The sequence below is a fragment of the Brachionichthys hirsutus genome, chromosome 2 (assembly GCF_040956055.1).
Source record: "Brachionichthys hirsutus isolate HB-005 chromosome 2, CSIRO-AGI_Bhir_v1, whole genome shotgun sequence".
Taxonomy (NCBI): Eukaryota; Metazoa; Chordata; class Actinopteri; order Lophiiformes; family Brachionichthyidae; genus Brachionichthys; species Brachionichthys hirsutus.
In genome coordinates, this window is record NC_090898.1 from 3,475,434 (window position 1) to 3,496,454 (window position 21,021).

Sequence of the window (21,021 nt, forward strand, 5' to 3'; positions counted from 1 at the left end):
TTAAAAGTAACTTTAAAAAAATTGAGGAGACATGCAAATGCTTGCAAATATTACCAAAATGATCATTTCTTTGCCTTATTTCTTGCCAAACGATGATTGTAGGCATCGCCTTGCCTCTCATTCAGCTTTTTGCTGTGCAGGCAGTCAATATTCGGATTGATTTAAATGCAATAATGTCTTCAAATTCAGACAGTTCTGCTAATCCCAGAGTGGCAATCCAAATTGCTGTTGTTCTTGTTTGCTAAATTAGTGTCAATCAACAAGTGGAGCGATCAGCAACATCACAGTCTGGGATCAATGAAATGGATTCTCGGTTCATCGCTGAACATGTGCAGAGACCTCGGTATGGCAATCTGAGTAAACACACACCAGTCCTGCCTGTGTGTGTGTGTGTTCAGTCCACAACAACACCGCTACATGGTGCCATGGGCACAGGAAACTATTAGCTCAGAGAGGAGAACACGGATAATATAATAATATATATGTGAGTAGTCATATTTACCTGCCATGGACTTTTGCAGAAGTGCTGCACACACTCTAAAGCTTGCACAGCCAAACATTCAAGTCACCTTTTATCTGCTGCATGATGAGGAGGATGTCAGCCCCCCCCCCCCCCCCCCACACACACACATACAGCACTGTAACCATTGGGCCCTAGAAACAGATCAATAATGCAGGAAGGGTGGGAGGCACAGAACATGAGAGGGTGTGTTTCAGAGAAAAGCATGCCTGTGTGTGTGTGTGTGTGAGAGAGGATGCACAAACACACGTGTGAGAACGTGCATAAACACACAGACGAGATGGCTGCACAAATCCCCCAGTGTTGCCTCATGTCTGTGCTGGTACCAGTTAAAACTGAAACAAGCGACATTCTTCCTGAACAACCGGGAATGGTTGTTCCGAGTGATTTGTAAAGCTCTCCTCGGGCCTTGTCGGGAATTCCCTGTGACAGCAAAGGTTGGATTGTGTATAAATTGTTTTAAATAAATGTATTTATTATAATACTGAGCCAAAGTGCTGCAGCGGCATTTATTGTGAGAAATGAATTCTGTGCGCTGATTTAAATAACTGCTGCAGCCGAGGTCATTTTTTTTTATTGTCATTCATTGTAGCGAATTCAGAAACGTTTTAGAACACCAATAAAGTCGTTAAGACACCAAAGGCCTCTGAGACACGCACTTTACCGAAGCAAAAACAAGCCAGCTGGTTCCATTATCAATGAGTTATCCTCTTGTGTTTAAATAAATAATCGATCAATTATTTGTACGACGACGTTTTAGAAGAGAAATGCGTAAAGGCGTATTCTTTTCGGTGTGTCGCGACACATTTCTGTCATAAATGGCAGAGGAAAGTCTGATAATTTTCACATTTCTATCCTCATCATAAAACTGTTGTCCATCATTCTGTCTGTAATTAATGGACAACAAACGACACACGCTACTTTATCAGACTTTAAACATGAAGTTGAGTAATATTTACATTTTTCTACAATTTGATGATAATATGGAACTCAAAAATAATATAACATCACGGTCCAAATGTTTTCTGATTATCAGCATCGTTAATGGATCTTTTCAAGGTGTCTGATCACACGGGCGGCGCCATTCATGGTGAGCAGTGCTGCGTTCTGCAGCACGCCTCTGTCCCAGCTCCTCTCGGCTGCATCACAGTCATAAAGTGTGCAGGAATATCGACCCAACAGGGAGCAACAAACCATCCCGTTGTTATCGCGTTAGCAGAGAGCAGATTTAACAGCATGGACTCCGGATCAGATATCGGACCGTTTGAGATCGATCTCCCGGATTACGTGAGATCCACTCGTCAATAAATGCATGTTTTATCCAAAAAATAAAAGCATGGACGAATGCTTTATGGGGCCAGCAGCAGTTTCAGCGTCTCGGCGAACATCTGTTGAAATTGAAATGTCCTTGAACAAGACTCTGAATCCCAGCCAGCTGCTGTGCTGCCGTCCAATCAGTTCGCCTGGTCTCCAGGCCCCAGAGGAGGGATGAACTAATACAGAGGTCATCAATCAATATAAAGGTACCGAGACCTCACCGGGCTGCTAACGATCTAAGTTCATTTACTGGAGGGAGCGGCAAGCCAGACGGCTCCCACACACACACACACACACACACACACACACACACACACGCGCGCGAGCTGCCTTTAATGCTGTCATTAGGACAAGTCCCCTCCGCTGTCTGTTGCTACGACTCCCCAGAGAAAAGCAGCGTGCTCCCTCTCTTTGTCTCTGGATGCGAATCGACTTAATGGATGTTTATGTAATGAATTCATGGGTTTTGTGAATGCGAAGGCTTTTATTTTAGTTCAGAACGTTGCGTTGCCCACAGGGTTCAAACAGACGTGCAGATGTCCGATGTGTCGGTGACCATGTGCCATGCACAGATTTGAAATGCCCCCCCCCGTTGCGTTCTTTTGCACATGCATCCCTCCGCCCCACCTTGACAACGAAAGCTAAATCATCATGGCCACACACTTTATGTCTGACGTGCAGCTCCAGAGAAGCAAATGAATCTTGTTGAATCGGTCCCGGACCGTGCCCGTCCCGTCCGGATGTCTGCCGCCTGCTGGATGGATATGCATGTGTTTTCTGCATGTGTTTTCTGCATGTGTGTGTGTGTGTGGGGGGGGGGCATTAAAACACATGTCTTATTATGAAGGAAATATGCAGCATATGGGGAGTGGAATGTGGAGCAATTTGATAAGCGCATCCACAAGCATGCCAAGCCGCAGTAAAGGAGCCATATGAATGTGGATGCAGGATTCCACGGGTTCTGTTGCCCTGGGCAACCACGCTGCACGGCCGACAGCCATCTTGTTCGGCCTGGTTGGCACTGTTTTATGTTTTTCATAAAAATGCATTATTTGCCACTAGTGCAGAATCTTTTTCCTGGGGGGGGGGGGGGGTGAGAAAAGATCGGAGGGAGCATTTCATTGGTGCCTCCTGTTGGAGTAACAACTAGTTAACAAGTGTGTAAAAAATAATCCTGATGTATCTTATGTCTTACTGTGTTTTGTGAATTGTCGACGTTCAGCAGACTTGTCAGGCAGTACTTTAATGCCGGTTGTGTTTTCTGGGTCTCTGTGTGTGCAGCAGAACCCAGAACTTACAGTTTCACTTAAACACTGTTAAATCGATAAACAGTTGATGGGCTTATTGGTAATGATCAATTCCTTCAAGCCCCAAATGATGAGATGCATCTCCACACCAGCGTGTCCAATCAGCATCCAGTAAGCTGCAGTTATTTCATCCATCCATCCATTTCCTTCCGCTTTTCACGGGTGTTTCTGGAGGAGAACCCGGAAAACCCGGAGAAAACCAACGCGGACACGGGGGAGAACACGCAAACACCGCACAGATAGGATTTGAACTCGGTACCTTCTTGCTGTGAGGCCACAGCGCTAACCACTAAGCCGCCTAGCTTCTCTAGGCTGGAATGTGGATCCAGTTTATTATCATTCTGTTAAACAAATGGAGACGTTCTGCCAGCCGGCCAATCACTGGAGTCCTTCCCAAAGATGTGCTTGAACATCTTATATTCATACATAGGATTGATTGATTGATCTCGGAAGTTCCCAAATTATATTCCAGTTAAAAGAGAGACAAAACACACAATATGCTCTGCTCGTGTTAATGATTGTGCTATTCATGTCTGTGTGTAGGCGTGTGTGTGTGTGGGAGTGGTTAGGTTCCTCAACTTGCGTGTTCTCACACACAGCTGTTGTGTATTGGGGGGATAGCCGTGCAGGTCAGGATGGGCTCAACGCACCAAAGAGAGGAAATGAAGACAAATGAACAGAGAGGAGTTAAACACTTCTATTCAGCTCCACATTACTCTGCACCCCCCCCCCCCTCCCCCTCCTCCTCGTCTTTTCCCTCCCACTTCCTGAGAAACTATTACACAGACACAAAATGACACAAAGCCTATTGTGCCACTCTCACATCGGCAGCAAGTAATTTCATGCCGGCAACTAAAATATGGATCTTCGTCAGGTGCTTGTTACTTCTTTATATCCACTCCTAGTGTGTGCGTGTGTGTGTGTGTTTGTGTGTGTGTGTGCGCGCGCACAACAGTGACAGGCTTTAAATGGCTGTTCTGAAGTACAGGTGTTTTCTATTAAGCAGTTTTCCCCTTTGCTTTTTTTTGCACCAGTATTGGGGGAAACCATAGAGGGAATAAAGAGGAAAGGCTCAGCCACCTTTTTTTTACTCTCTCTCTTATTGGCTGGGAGAGACTGGAAGGAAGGAAGGAGGACAAGAAAATGAACTTGGTATGAGGCCCTATCGATCAGCCGGCCAGGGCTATTGATCATAGTGAGGAGGGAGTAGGAGAGATGTGAGGAGTAGATGTAAAGGGGAGGAGGGGAAGGGGCTGATCTGCTCTGAGCAGCAAGAAGGGGTACCCCCCCCCTCACCCCCACGTGGCTGGGTGCACATCTCAGGTGACCAGGAGCCACTTGAACTGATGAGGAGGAGAAGCCCTGACCACATTTCTTCCTGCTTTCAGCAACATCTGTATTAATATGAATGCTCCTAATGGAGGCAGCAGGAAGGACCCTTCATCTTTGTTTTATTGTTCCCGTTTAGGGGGATGAAAACGTCCCCGTTTGACTGTAAATGCAATTCAACACTAATTGGTCATTTTTCTGAAATGATTCTGAATTCCCTTCGGCGACGGTGCCAGAAAGTGCACGGGCGCCTTGTTGCCACTCGGCATCGTGGTGAAGGCCATATGGAGAGAGGGCCGTCTCCCTTTTATCCATTGCAGAGCAGCTCAGCACTCTAGAGCTCCCACTTCCTGCCAACACCTTCTAAGCTCTACGCAGGTTGTCTCTGAGCCTCTTCCTGCTGCCATCTGCCACTGATTTGGGTACCCTCCAGAAATCCTGGGGAAAAAAAGCATGCAGCGCCCTCCCCTCCCCATAGTGGGATTCATCATGGAGGCCTAGTTTCATCTCCAGTTCCTCACATTAAAGAAAAGCCCTGGTGGCTTGAGTTCCCTCAGATGACGGCAGCCAGAGCGGGGAATTGTGATCGTATGGTAATAACTTGAGAGGAGTGTCTTGAAGTGGTCAAACAGATTAAGACTCTGTCCCAAAGGTTTTCAAATAATCCAAGAGTGTTTCAGTTGTTCTTGCTCGAGATTCGAATGTTGACTTCATGGCATTCGTGGCAACGCTTGGAAGGCTAATGGTAGCCTCATTTTGAAGATTATAGCAAGTGCTCCTTTGCCTTCAACATCCCTCCTTTGGAAAGCCTGCGCTCTTCCTCGTCCAGCTCCTCTGGAATAATCTCTAGCTCAATATCTAATCTGTTGTTGTTGTTTTTAAAGCTATACAAGATTGCTGTGATGCATATTGTGCTTGTTTCACCAGGTTTCGTAGCCTCGATGCGTTCCGGGCAAAAGAGAAAATGGATGACACAGAATGAAGTTGGAGATCCACCTTAGTCTTAAGTATTAGCGAACATTAGCGTTAAAAAGTTGACACATCTGCCTTTCAACAACTTGTGAACCTGCATCAGGCTCTTGTTATCCTCATCATCAATTAGAGTCGATCTGAAACTCTAAGAGCCCTGGAGGCATTGAAACAAAGCATTGAACATTTATTACATACTATACGTTTGCAAGATTAAAATCCACTTTCATTCCGTTCTCTGCAACCGGAACGCCAGCTGCTACCCAAAGAGTGCGGTCACACATTTCCTCTTGACATCTTCTCAGACGTCTCAACAGATGCATGATTGTTGCTGCGCTTCTGGCATTTTCTCCTCTCGCGCTTTCCAGACCTGTCATTTGGTTTGGGGATCCTAAGGCACCGGATCAAAGCTGATCACTATCATTCGCCTCATGCTCTAAAACACTGTTTGGGATGCCTGTCGCCATCCTTGACCTCCAACCTCTTCCGTCTGTCGGCGGAGTGTCTACGTTCCACGTTTCTTCAAAGGATTTCTCAAAATTCCAAGTAGACTACAGAGCCAGAATAAAATCAATTTGCGTTACTGCCCGGAACCATCTTCCTTAAAGTCCCCTGGAACTCATTTCCTGTATTATCCGGTCTCTACCAAAACTCCACACGAAGACATAAAGAAACCTTTTGTCTCTTTCGAAGGTGTCAAACTCAAGATATTACATTTTTTAAACGGAATCCAAGAAGGAATTAATTGATGAACATTAAAGACATTAAAATGCTCTTTGACTGCATCAGCATGAATAATCTAGATTCATAATCTACAGGTTGTAGCAACGTGAGTACGATTAGCTCCTCTTATTTTGTTTTGTATTTACAACGTGTAAATAAAACATTTACACATTTTATCTTCAAACTGTATTTTAGGTATTTTTGCTGAAAACATTAACATGAGCGCTACCATTTTAACATTTTACACATACAATTTCCAATGTTCGAGAAAATGCGCTTGAAGCTCGGACAGCATCCAACTGCATGTTAAAGCTACAAAGCTAATTGCTCGAGTACTTAGTGTTGAAATCTGCAGGTGAAAAGAGCAAAAAGTTGATCGAACATTATTTATATATCTTAGATTAACCCTTCCTTTATGACATCACAGTCAATTCTGAAAGGGGTTCTTCTTTGTGTATATCAAGCAGATAAAACGGCTGTTGCTACGGTAACCAGTTCAACCTACCTAGTCATGCAGCTATGGGAGTTTTTTTCTTTTATGTACATAAATATCAAATATTTATGTACATGTCAGATTGTACAAACCCTAATTTGTAAAATTGATATTCTCTATACATCTTAATAGAGCTGTACGTCACGGCTGAAATGAACGACAGTTACCACATGTTATAGTATTATTCCTTTATTGCATGTCTGCCTCTGATAGTGTTATTGTCATCCTTGTCTTTGAAAGAACGGCCTCCGTGCTGTATATAGGTGCTGTAATTAAATTAGCTGTGATTTAATTACATATGGCGCTGTCCAGTGCTGAAGTTCGCCTTCAGCACTGACGCTCAGCATTGAACTGCAGAGCTGCAGAGACCCCCTCCCCCAGGCGACCCCGACCGGGGCGTGAACAGTTCCCGGCCTGTGTCCATGAAGAAGCGATCGCCCACTCCTTGCCCCCTCCTGATCCACAGCCATCGTGATGCTCTCTCTCTGCCGCCTGGCACTGATGGCACTTTTCTTTGATGCCTACAGACCCTTTGACGAGTAAAATACGACCCTGCCAGTCACTGACTTCAAAAAAACGATGGTTGCAGACAAGATTTGTCCCATGGGCCAAAGAGTTGGAGCCCCCTGATCCAGATAGAGCTGACTGTATCCAGCAGAAAACGCTGGGTAATTCCACTTTTTCTAGAGACTTCTGGGACAAATGTAGAATTTGGATCTAAATGCAGACTCAGATACGAGGCTGGAGTTTAGAAGCTGAGCCTGTGATGAAGGCTGAAGGCTTGGACGGGCAGATGGCTGTCTGAGGGACCGTCGTTGGTCTGGCTGAGAGGCTTCCTTCTCCAGAGAGCTGCAGACCGTCGCAGTTTGGGTAGAGAAGACTGCCGATAGCTGCTGGCACGTGATTCCTGGAAGCCATGGGAGTGAGGAGGAACAAACAAAGCGCTAAGCATCAGAAGGATGAAGAGCAATACTGTTAGCCCATACCTCTACCCAGTGAGAAGACCGGAGAGCAGGAGACAGGTGAGAGAGACGAGGGAAGAGGGGACACTGTCGCCGCATCCTGAACGCAGTCACACTGCTAATTGCCAAAGCGCAAGTACCTCATTCTGAAAATGAGTGGAGCGGCGGACCCATCTTTGCTACGTAACAGGAAGGGGCGGGGCTTACAAGAGTTCTCGAGCTCCTGAAAACGTGGGAAAGTTGCTGTAATTGGGTGAAGCTGCTCCAGAGAGACGACGCAAACGGGTTCTGCACGCCTCGCTTTTCTTTTGTGTCGCCAGGAAACTGAAATGTATTTTGGAAATTAAGCAAAGAAAGCCCAAAAGCTGCGCTAACAATACCAGAGAGGCAAGTCTTAACCCCTCCGCGAAACTTCCACTCGCGACATTTATTTTTATCACGTGAACAATAGAGAACGTGCAATGCCTGTTGTTTGGTGGCTGTAATGACAGGCGGCGGGGGGTCGAGTGAACAAGCGAGCTCGGAGACGTGAACAAAAGAGGGCCCCCTCGCCTCACAATACTGGCTTAGCTGAATAATTGAGTTCCGGCGGACGCTGGCAGCCATGCTGGTTTCCTTCATGTATATTTCAGACCAGCAGTAATCTCTCCTCTCGTGGAGCATCTCCGGCTTCCTGCCACTCAGTTTGTGGAGGAGGAGATGTGAGGTGACAGAATAGGGCTCTGTCACCATCGCCTCCATTATTGATGAGATGAGGGCGGGAATCTGGGCGAGAGAGAGCTGGAAGAACAGGAACACTCTGAGGCTAAAAAGTTTGTTTATAGCAACAAACAAATGGATTCTTTTGCAGAAGAGAATGGTGGAGGAGTCTCCTCCAAATCTCCTCATCCGATGGAGACCTAATGGAGGCAGGCATGATGATTCTGGTTCACGTCATTCCCTGTGAATACTAATCAGGTTCTTTTCATTGTAATAATAATAGTAATTCATAAAAACAAAATGCAATGGATGCCAAAATAAAAATAAATAAAAACAGAGGCAGAGTAATAATGAGAGAAAAGGCACTGATTAAAAGCCAGAGTAAATTAAAAGGTTTTCAGATGCTTACATTTGTTGACATATCCTGTGACTCTTTTTGGTTAAAATGTGCCAAAGTTTGAATAATAGTTCATTAAAGCTGTGCTGCGTATTTAGAACAAGCCAGCATCAGAAGATCTGTGAGCCTGGAGTATCACTGAACAGCAGAGAATCTGCCGTGTTGGTGCAGGACGCGACCAACCCGATGAACACCTCGAAGAACCTTAAAATCTAAGATGTCTTTATAGTAAACTCCGTATATTAGTCCATTCTTGCAGCACAGCTCTGACTGCTGACGACAATAATCTGATCTAACTGGACTAAAAGGATGGACTCTTCAGCCTGCTCATGCCGTTGTTTTCAAGTAGTCTGGTCACCTGCAGAGTCTAAAGTAAAGCCCAGACTTCTTGGTGAATGAGTAATAAAACTTTCTACCCGATTTACCAGAGGTAATGTCAATTATTCTCTCCATCCATCCAACAGTCCGAAAAGTAGCGCTCACGTTGCCGTGACGTTTGGTTCTTTGTCGTATGTTCCATCAAACTGGCTCCAAAGTATTTGCTTTAAACTGCCACCTGTTTCACCTTCAGATGGAATAGATTGTGATATCACTTTCTCCTCTGAGGATGAGTCATAAATCACTTACATGCATACGAAGACAAGCATCACGCGCATCGTTAGATGCTTTTTTTCCTCGAGCATTTAGGCTCCTGAGTGGTTGAAAAACGTCACATTTTAATCGTGTTTGTCTGTGGCGTCGGCGTCTGTGAATTATATCTCAGTGTAATTAGCAGATGGCGACGCCTGCATGCGTTCCAGTGAAGCTCTAACAAGCCGTGGGTTCATTTAGCGTTTCTAACACGTATATGACTCACCTGATGAGGATTCCATATCTGTGTGCTCCTGCTGGATTTATTCCTGCCTGATTAAGACACGTAACCAAGTGATTTTTTTTTTTACTTTGTATACCCTTTGTGTATTTTTTCTCCCATAACAAGCGTGATTTGGCAGATGTTCTGAGCCCGTCAGGAGAGGTCGTATTTCCGGCCTGATTTATGGAGACGCGGCGCCTGCTCTCTTCTAAGAACAGAGAGACGGTGTGAATGAAAGAGGAACGGGTGAAAGGAGGCTGGATTGTTCTGGAAGAGGCGGCCACTGCCGGGCAGTGTGCGTAGCTGATCAAGCATGACAGGAAAGCGTCACTAATCACGTCGCATTTCCTGTTGTCTGCGTAACGAGACAGGAAGTGAGCCAGAACAAACCTTAATGCTACCGACGGTCTTTATTGATCCCACGTGAGGTGTGGGTGAAGATGTTCCCAGCAAGGCTCAACAGATTACCAGTAAGTTACAGAGTGTGCATCCCATAATGAACACGCTCTGTACCAGGGCTGATCGCGGACCCATCAGCAGCTCTGGGGGGTTGGAATCCGAAATGCATTTCGGAACATCTCCCGAGGAGTGGCTGAGTCTAACGGCACGTTTATCAAAGAACCGCACAAAGAAAGCAGAAAAGAGGAAACCGCTGCCGGGATCGGGAATAGCGTCTCAGATCAATGTGAAAAATAAATCGCAGTCGATGATTGATTGGCAAAAAAACAGTGGAGAAGAGTAAAATGTGACCGTAGTAGAATTTGTTCTGGGGTCAGGGGACGTTTGTGGTCTGAACAGGAAGCCGGTGGTTCAGGAGTGATTGTGGTTAAGCGGAGCGTCCAACCACTCTTACCCCCCCCCCCCCCCCCCCTTGTTGTTACAGGCCGTCAGCGATGTCTCCGTCCCCATGATACCATCTGCAATGGTTCCATCTCCAGCCCTGTCTGTGGGTGGAAACCTGCTGGCAAACGTACATGACTAAAATTAAGCAACCTGTGGAAAACACAATCACGTGTGTGTTTTTTATTTACACTTAAGGCCATTGGGACATCATTAAAACTAAAAATGAACGCATAGCCTAGGGAGACTAGGAATAGCAATGGCAAACTCCCAGAGCCGCACCGGCGGCGGAACCTGATCCAGCAGCAGAATCAGCAGGGAGAATATCAGGATCTGAGGGCTCTGGATTCGTTTTAGAGCAGCGGGTCTCCTCCACCCCCGTGGCTTTTAGAATACGGCTAATCGATCCTTATATACAGATTTAGGACACCTTAAGCATTGCTGTTTGGGTTCATTTGCAGCTTGCGTCTTTCCTCCTGTCCACAAGCACCGAGAGGAAGTAGCATGCACGTCATTTCTGCCGCAGCTGTCGCCATTTTGAAGCTGATGAGGATTTCTTTGGCTCCCTGGATCGAGCGAAGCAGCACATGGGGAGAAACGTGGGCGTTTTTTAAAAGTTGGTGTTTCCCCAGGCCCTGCGTCTGGTTTTATGATTCCCTAACATCTATTTCTTTCTTATGGTATTTCTTATGCGAAAGCTTTGACGTGCATCTTGCCCCCCCCCCCCCCCACACACACACACACCACCCCGCGTGATCTTCATCTTGACTCTCGCTCTCCAGCTTTATCTCTGATTCGCTGGGAAGGCATCGGCTCTGCCGGTCCGAGCGGGTTGCGCGGCGAGGAGAAGCTTGCCGTCGGTAAATGAGTTCATCCTATAAAGTGCGAGCCGGGTCAGGGCTTCGGGCTCTCAGCTCCGCCGCTCTGTGTGCAAGCAAGAGGGCAGGGAAATTGATTGCCTCCTTTATGTGAGGGAGTGAGGAAAATATTGCAGCAGCACACGCATCCTCACAAAGATGCATTCACACACTCAAAGGCCTCCAAGCAGAGAGAGGGAATGGATGAGCAGATCTTTACCGTCTGTTTGCTTTCTGCTGTTGCCCGATAAGAACGGCGCTGTAGAAAAAGTCGGGCACGAGGAAAAGTTGTTTTGTTTCAGAAATCCGTTCAGAGTGTGTCTTCCATTATGTCCCTCCCACGCCCTGTTTCTTTTCTTAAAGGCTTAAGGAAGTCCTTTTCTAATATTGAGTTGTTGAGATTTGGTGTTCTTTTCTGAGAAGATATTTTCTTTGGGCGTTGTGTGAATGCAGCAGGGTCAATAATTGACTGTATTGGCCCCCTGATGGCCACTAAGCAGAGTAGAGTTGCTCCACCCCCCCCACCCCCCCTCGGTTATTTCACCAGGTGTAACTTTTGCTGCAGTATTTTTTGCAGGTGCATAGAATAATCATCCCGAGAGACAAGGAGGGGGAACTCAGACCGACACAACATGCTTTGAGCCTCGGCGCTGCCGTGATAGAATTTGATTTTCAAGACTAGAAGCGACTCTGATAGCTCTGCCGAGGCTGTAAGAATGTTCCTTGATCTGCACTTTGATCCGGATCTGCCTGAAAATCTAATCACCTCCGAAAACTCACTGGAAAATCGGTTAATACGTTTATATATATATATATATATATATATATATATATTCCGCTAACAAAACAAGAAAAGCACAACCTCCTCGTGGAGGTAATTCGATTGGCCCTCCAAAGTGTTTAGCAGTGGGGGAAGTAATGGTGAGCTACGCAAATTCGATCCGTTTAATAAAGCGCAGCCTGTGTTTGCGTGTTGTGTACTCATATAAACCACCTGTTCTCCTGACGGAAACTTGATGAGGCAAGCTGCTCTGTGCCGATTGCATCAGTGGCAGTTGCCATAGAAACCGCCCCCCCTCGCCACGAGGGCCCGGTGGCCCAGCTCCATCGACAGAGAGGCTACAGCGCTGCTGTAGGGAGCAGCGGAGGGAGGGGGGAGGGGGGGGCGAGCTGTTAAAAGCTGGCTGCTGGAGTAGCACATCTGTATTACTTAGCGTCAGCTGAAAAGTGAGGCTCCTTTTATTAGGGAGTAAGTGGAGGATGTCCCCCCAGGAGCGCTGCGGGGGCCTGATGAATTTAGACTCATTCCACAATGCAAAGTCGCTCGAATGCCACTGAGCTGTTATCTCTCGCCATCAACTTCCCGTTCCTGATTCCCCGACAGCCGGCGTGGAATCCAGCGTTTAATCTGACCACGGAATCCGACTCGGTCTGCACCTGGCCCCCCCGACCGGCCCGCATTATTCCAGATGCTGTAGTTTGTCGATCGCTTCGAGTTCAGACTGTAAATTATTCACGCATGGCCTTTCCTTCCCTTCGCTCATCCCCTTTCCTCCCCAGCTGGAATAAACTTGACAGATATCCTCTCTCCAGCCGAGAACACATTTATTTTTTCCTCCAAAAGTAGCCGTTTTGAGTTGCCAAAGCAATTCTGTCCAGCCTGATTTTGTCTGAAAGCGCTCATGCTTGAGGTAAATGCAACAAGACAGGAAAACAATGAAACTGATAGAGCATTTCAAGACAAACAGACTGTGGGGGATGCATTTTTATTTTTTTGTTTTTTTTATTTTACGGAGCAGAAACAATCTCACTGTAATAGGAAATATGGGTTTTCGGGGGATTTTTATTGAATCTTTGTAAGTAACTGCCACGAGATGTTGAATGGGGTAAATGAAACGATGACGGCAATGTCAGTTAATCATTGATTGCTTAATTGCCATGAAGAATTCAACCCGACTTTTTACTGATTAGTTGTTAACTGTTAAAACATGGAATTTTTGGGACTAGTCTGCATCTTCCATCCAGCTTCCATTGAATCAACTCATTTAAAACTGAGATTGAATCTTTGTGCGTAATTCTCCACCACGCCAGCTGTATTGTTGTGGAAGAATGGATCCCTCTGCAAGTCACCTGTGGTTTAGTCCACTTTATACTGAATCCTCAAGTGTCAGAGCTCGAGATGGAACTGATGGAAAAAAAGCCAGACTTTCTTTGAACTTGTAAACCGTGACGTTTTTTCTTTCCCACCTTGGCTTTAATCCCAACAGCGCAATCCCTTTCTTTTCATAACCCGCCGACGCAGCGAGCGCGTCCTTAAGGCTCCGACACCGAGTCATATTTAATGGATGAGCCGTCCAAAACAGGGATGAAACGTTACCTGGACAAAGCATTTTTTTGCCTGACAAGTGCAAATTGGACACGCTGTCTTTTCCTCCCCAAAGGGATTTTCCTGAGCTTGCAATAGAAGAAATAGAATAAACCTTTCAACGCTGCAAGGTGAAAGATTACCTTACACAGTCCCTCGACATGAGCAGCAAACATGCAGCGATGCGCATTGTCTAAAAGACGTTTGGTAAAAAGAAAGAAAGAAGAAGAATCGGCAAACTTCCATTCATGCAGAAAATACCCACTAAAAGTACGCTTGTTTCATGCACAACACAATACTAAGAGCAAGGATGGAATTTCTACAGCATCAAGAAAGACCGTTGTCCATTCTGGGCTTTAGGCCGGCTCACCCTGCAGGGGCCTCTACTAGTGAAAGATGAAATGAGGACTACCTGTAAAATGCGTCTCTCAGTTTATTTTAGTCTGTGTAAAAGCCTGTTGCTGGGAAACACAGCAGCTTCACAGCAGCGTCTTGATTTCACGACTACTCTCTGTCACCATTGTTGCGTCCGTAAAGTCATTCTTCTCGGTCCGCAGCATCTCTACTTTACCAGCTGCCAATCAAACCATGTCAAGACCAGATTGTGATAGACTTTGATTCATCTGTGGTGTGTGTAAAAAAAAAAATTTTCTCCCAGAAATCACTTTTCTCTGTCGCACGGTATAAGAGAATCCAGCCTGTGCGTTGGGTTTCGAGGCTGCTTCCTGATGCCTGCGCTCGGCTCTGGTGTCAGCCCTTTGTCAGGCAGTAAGCTCCAGGCTACAGGTTTTTTTTTTTATTCTTTAAGGAAACAGATCTTGTTACAAACTCCTGCTGGCATTTATGTTCTTTATTCCTTCCACCTGGCATGTTTCCCGTCAGCATTAACAATCTGTAATTTTGACTTGTCAACAACAGTTTTAGAATCGGTTCTTCACACTGCTGCGTCTAACCTCAGTCCCTTGTGGGATGTTGTTGTTGTTGTTGGTTTTTTCCCCCATCTCTTGTGGACAGCTTTTTCTCTCTTGTCCGCATCCGACACAGTTCGGTTTCATCTTTTGCCTGCTGGAATAGGCCAGTCACGATGAGGCCTCCGCGCTAGCGCGTCAATCTGTGTGAGAGGAGACACCACCTGCCTGCACCTCTCAGACTCATACAGGTTGTCAGGAATTCAGATGCACTCATGGCTTCTCTCTCTCTCTCTTTCTCACACACACACACACACACACACACCTGCGCTTATTTTCCCCCTGGTACAAAAGGGAGTTAGCGCAGGTAGCTGTCAGACGCTCTCCCACAGGGAACAGTAGACAAGTCAAAAACAGCCTCCCCGCCTGTCACTCCACATGCACACAGATTCACACACTGCTCCCTGGTGTGAGGGGGGGATACAGGAGGAGATGCCTTGGGCAGATGCTGGACCAGTTATTCAGACAAGCATACCACGCACAAAGAGCGTTGCCGAGACGAGACTGTCTGTGTGTCCATTTCCAGAAAATTCACCCTCCAGCAAGTCCGGCTGGACGGGCCTCGTGCGCCAGCGCGGCCTGGAAGCTGGCGATAAGACAGAACTGCATGTGCACTGTGTGCACGTATTTGCGAGAGTGTGACATGTATATTCCTCAGCGGTTGTTCAAGCCTCCAACCGGGACCACTTTTTAAAGTAAACTTTCTATGAGCTCTCGACTGTTCATTTACGATCAGGTTGGTTACCTGTCAGAGCTCAGCAGCTCTTTTTAAGCCCCCCCCCCCCCTTATTGCAGAGCCAAGGACGTCACAGCAGCTGGCTGCCAAACAGCTCTCGAAGTGCCGCCACGCACAGCTGGAGCTGCCACAGCACAAGTCAATTACGCTCGTAGCTGACAGTGGATGCACGCCGTGCACACACCAGGCCGCGGCGCTCCGTGTCGGCTACGCATCTTCAGCGGCCTCTGCCGTTTCACACCCGAGCGACGAGTCAGCAGGAAGTTTAGCCTCAAAGTCAAAGAGTTGCTGTTGATTCTGTGTTGCCTTCGAGGGTGAGGCTAACTCAGATCTGCGATTGAGTGGCTGCAACTCTTGGATGGTGCCGCTTCCGACACCGACGTCCCTTCAGCGGGTGGAAGCACTTCAGCCTGCCACCTGCAGATGGGTTTGAATATTGAACATTCCCAATAGACTCTGCTGCAGAACACCTGCACTGTGCCTCCTCTGAGCAGGTGGACGGGCTCCCTTGAATGAATTGAAAGCATTTGCTGTGCACCAGGGTCACATTTTCAGTCCCTGGAGCCTTTTGTTGAGTCAGTTCAGGTGAATTTCACTAGTGGAAAAGTTCTTTAATTACAACAGGGGAATGAAAACCAGCCGGTTTGTGTTTGTGCATACATGGATTACTTTACTCTAGTAATGTTTATTTAATCAGCGCGTTCTGCAGGGTTGTGGACAGACGCTTCCAGAGCTGAGTTTGAAATCATTCCGCTTGTATCCTATCCAACCGTTTCTCTTTCTCCCTTCCCGGCAGGCTGCAGAGGAATGCTGTGTGGCTTTGGCGCTGTATGCGAACGTGACCCGACAGACCCGGCCAAGGCTGAGTGTGTTTGCAAGAGAGTGGACTGCCCTTCCTTGGTGGCGCCTGTCTGCGGCTCGGATTCGTCGACCTACTCCAACGAGTGTGAGCTGGAGAAAGCTCAGTGCTTCACGCAGCGGCGAATCAAGGTGCTGCGCAAGGGACCCTGCTGTAAGTCGCAGAAACCACACTCCGTCAAAGGTTCCGATCAGCAGAACTCTAATCTGATTATCATTAATCACAAGGAACGTTGAGATAATTACCTCCACCTGTAATTGTCTGTCTGTCTGTCTGTTAGCAAGATAACTCAAAACGTTACGGACGGATCTTGATGACATTTTCAGGAAATACTGGCAACATTACCGGATTACAGTCGATAATATTTTGGTGATGATCCAGAAGAGATCCTGGATTCTGGGTCACTTTGAAAGTGTCGTTAACATTGGAGTAATAAACCAATGTTTATGGAATCTTACACCTTCCTGTAGGGTGTGGTTCTCAATCGTGCCACGGAGTTCATCCCGATCGGATCTGGATTGCAGATATTATGCGATGGTTCCAAATATGGGGGTGCACTTGCGTTTCGGTCTACTGTGCATATCATATTAGAGATAGAGATTTCTAACTAGCATCGTCTTCTAGCTAAGTCGATTCCACATCGGAGCAGGTCAACGGATTTCTTCCCTCCACCAAAGAGGTTCTGTTTTTGACAGTGTGTCTGTCTGAGTGTTTGTTTGTTTGACTGTTATCAGGATTACAAAAAAAAAATGCTGGATGGATCTTGATGAAAAAAAAATATGTATTTTTGCGTTTACTTTTAATGGAGGCTTTAAAAAAATCAATTCACTCACCAAAAATTACAGTCATAAAGGGGTCTGATATAAACTATTATCCAAAATGTCTTCTGGATCTGATCCAGAATCAAGTCAGGAAAATAATATTACAATTTAACATTGAAAACTCAATTTACGGATTCAAAAATCTGTTAAAAATCACATCCAATTCACTTTTACTTTACATGGGTAGTTTATAAAGATGTCAAGAACAATTTAGAACCTTTTCGGGATGATCCAGATCACCATGTGGACGGCGTGAATCCGATCACCAGGGGAAGGAGCTGCTGGGCGGAGGTCTGCGCTCTCCGAGGTGCTGAAGTTAGGCCTGTTTTGAATCATTAATCGAACACTATAGAGCTCTAATCAGTAAGCCATAAAAGTAGGCTTACATCTGATGGTGTAAGACGAGTGTGAACAAGAGTTATCAAACTCAGGTAGCAGCTACAAACTGAAACACTCTCGTCACCATTAGAGACACGGATTAGTTCCACAGCTGGGGAACATCTAAGGGGGAAGTAATCCGTCACAGCGGCCCAGCTCTGCACAGCCATCGAACTACCAAAGTGCACCAACAGAGGAAAGAGTCAGTCCATAGCGAGATGGAGCCGACCGATATTTTGCTGTACTGTAGTTATGAGACGACCACGTTCCAGACAGATGTTCCTCGTGGCTGTTTTTATTTTTTTATGTGGATACATGCCAGAAAGAAAGAAAAACATAGTTTTCATTAAAGCACCACCGTTAAATTTCACGTCAATGGCGTGTGGCGATGAAACGTTTTGATCAATGGGAGAAAATTCTATTTCCTATTGTCCCTCTGACACGGCTTCGTGGGGCTTAAGCACCAGCCGCATGCTGACAAACAAAAGCCGCTTTCTTTGGTACGCATCCAGGGTATATTTGGTGACCGAGCCCCCCCCCCGGTCGGTGCCCTGCGCTCCTCCTCTACCTTCCATTGCTTCTCTTTAGCAGAGTCCATCAAGATCTGAGGGGAGCGGCTGATTCCACGGCTGCACCATTGCAGCCGCTTCAATAACGGTCAGTGCGGTGGCGGCCTGCTGCTTAATCCCAACCCTAACCCTAACCCAGTTTGGTGCAGGCAGGAAGGTGACTATAGAGCTATATGAAGGACAAAGCAGACAGGAGGAAGGTAGAGTGCAGCGGTGAGGCATCTGGAGCTGGAGGGAGAGAGAGCGAGAGAGAGGGAATTAGTGTTGAAAGAGCAATGAGATTTACATTTAGGGGATGCGAGAGTGAGTGAAAGGACGAACAGCATGCATGCAGATTGTTTACCTGCGGCTTAAGACCTCAAAAAGCACCGCAATCACTGCTGGCATCAACGGCGAGCGATGGTAATAACTACGGCTCTCCAGCAGAGCGTCACAGGCTTCTGCTTTTACATCAGGCTCTTTACCTGCGGAGAGTCAAAGGCCTGCATTATTAACAGGCCAATATAACTGATGATGATGATGATGATGACGATGATGATGTTCAGGCCATTCATGTAACTCCTGAAAGAATACAGAGGTCTTCAGCGTGTAACTCTGCGAGTGTGTTTAAAAAAGCATTTTAACTCTTTCAGTGCCATTAACGTCTAGAGACGCAGAGACAGAAGAAATTCCTCTTTGAACATAACTTCCCGATTTACTTTCATTTGAATGACGTAAAGTTGCTTTGAGGAGAATGCACTCATTCATAAATAATTAATGACCACATTCACCTGAAAAAGACAAGTCAACTCAATTAAATGAATGCATCAAAAATTATTTTATCTATAATTAAATCCATGAATCCAATTAAAAAGAAAAAAAAAAAAAACATTCCACTGTAAACAGCTTGCAGTTTCAGCAGGTCAGACTGGGTTGGCTGCACATGTGGAATAAAGTACCAGGCGGCCAGCGGTGATCGAACCTGCAGCCACCAGCGCTTCTAGCAAAGGGGAATTTTGGATTCAATCAGAAAGCAGCCGTTGACTCTTTCCTTTTAATTCGGCCATCCCGCTTTACTTCTGCTATTTATTTCTTGCCTTTGTGTCGAGCGCGAGCCGTCATGGACGAGTGTCTGCCCACCGGTGATTTGCAGGTTTGTTTATCTTTGCGTTTATAGCAACAGTCTTGCCGAAGCTCCACACGAAAGAAAAACTGCTTCCCTCGACAGGGAGGGGCAACAGACCCGTAAATCCAAGTCTCACAGGGGATGGAAAGTTCAGCCAAGTTGTAAATCCTGGTTTGAGATGAATCGGATGGGGCGTGTCCACGTGCATGCAGCCGAGCCCACAAATATTTGCATTTGTACTCTGGCTTTCACACAGGTTTTGCAGGTAAAAGTGTGTATATTTATGTACGGCACCAGATTGTGTGTGTGTGTGTTTAGAGGTGTATGTGCCAGGATGTGTGGAGGCAAAGCAGGGAAAAAGGTGTTCGGAGCTGAGACGCCACCTGACAGCTGGTACAGACGGTCGGGTCAGATCTCTCCGCCTCACATTATGGAGTTGTCAGCACTGCTGAAGGAAGGGAAGGACGAAGGTGGGATGCAGAGCGAGCCGGGTGAACGGAGGAGCTTTTAACTTTCAGGATAATGTGGGCGGTTGGATTGATGCTTTTGTGTTTGACTCATTCCATTTGAATGGTGGTGTTTTCATCGGGGTAAATGAATCGGCTACTATTCTGAGAAGCCGTCACGTCCAATTCAGATCAACCCGGGAGCCTTATCTGGCGCTCTGGAGCGCAGCTACAAAATAAGGTCCTTTTTTATAAATGTTTTGCACGGATGATCTCAGAGTCATACGGAACACGTCGATAGCGTTGGCTGAGCGAGCGGATCATCCGTCAGCAGGGCCCAGACACATGAAAGATGACTTTTGGGCTTTTCCTCTGGACATAACACACCAACGTGAGCCCGAGAGTGGCCCCCCCTCAGTGGGCAAAATGTGGTGACGCGTTGTCTTAGAGCGCTGGACTTTATACTGGACGTCGTGATGAAGAGCCCTCTGGGGGGGCGGGGGGGGCTGACAGCGGGTAAAGCATTGTCTGGTGCCACATAGGCTGTAAATTGGATTTAGTTGCCCTTCATAGGCCTCTAAAGTGTTAAATAGGTATTCTATTTGTGCATTTTTAATCACAGAGGTGTGATATTTAGTGGTTTAGTAAACCTACAAAGCCCTCAATGCATGACTCATTATCCCCGGTGGGAAATAAAGGAGAGGCTCCATCCATCCATCCATCCAGCCCGCCTGCCTGCCCGTCACATTATGGTTGAGCATCATTCATTACATGAAGTGGTGCCTTTTTGCTTTCTAAGAGTTTGTTCTTTATTTCTTTATTTCTTTTTTTGTTTGCAGACTTTCAAGTTGGACTTGAGCTGATTGTGGCGCTTGTTTTATTTCACCCAGCAGATGCCGTTTCTGCAAAATAGCGCAGCACTCGACATATCAAACAATGTGCCGGAGTGTTGTTCCTTTGTGTTGTTTCTGTTACCGTGGTTACAGTTTGGACTCGGCTCATCCCGAGTGGGATTTATCAGATAGATTTGTTTATTTATTTATTTTCGTTATTCAGGGCTCATTCCATTAAACAGACAACAGCGTGACTGTTCTCTGAGGACTATTATGGTCTGTCCTCTGAGAGACCACAATGAAACAGTCTACGACTGACGTCATCACAGATTGACGCTCTCTCGCTTCTCTGACGTGTCTGATGTGACGCTGAGCGATGTTAGGTGAGGCGGCTCATTAATCGAGGGGCGTTTACTAATTGCCTTCGACTGGATTTGTCATTTCACTAACCGATCGTTCAACATCGTCACTGAATCCTCATGATCCACCAAATAGTGTGAGTCCGTATTAGATTGGTGCTTCCTGCCAGAGGCCTCAGACACAGGAGGCCATAACTGTGTCTCTCAATCATTAGTGATTCAGTAATAGGCTTCAGTCTTTCTTCTATTAAACGCACCCCGAGTATTTCATGCTTGTTAGTGTTGGTTTAAGTCTCATACTTTCATAATTGGCCAT

At 46.3% G+C, this 21,021-nt stretch overlaps 1 protein-coding gene across 1 annotated transcript in view; it reads left to right on the top strand.

Annotated features, from left to right (window-relative positions):
* Positions 1–21,021, top strand: part of agrn (agrin) — a 188,326-nt gene that overhangs the window by 98,766 nt on the left and 68,539 nt on the right. The window contains exon 4 of the mRNA XM_068750622.1: positions 16,132–16,347. Within this exon, the coding sequence (XP_068606723.1) occupies positions 16,132–16,347 (216 nt within the window). The remainder of the gene's footprint in view (positions 1–16,131; positions 16,348–21,021) is intronic.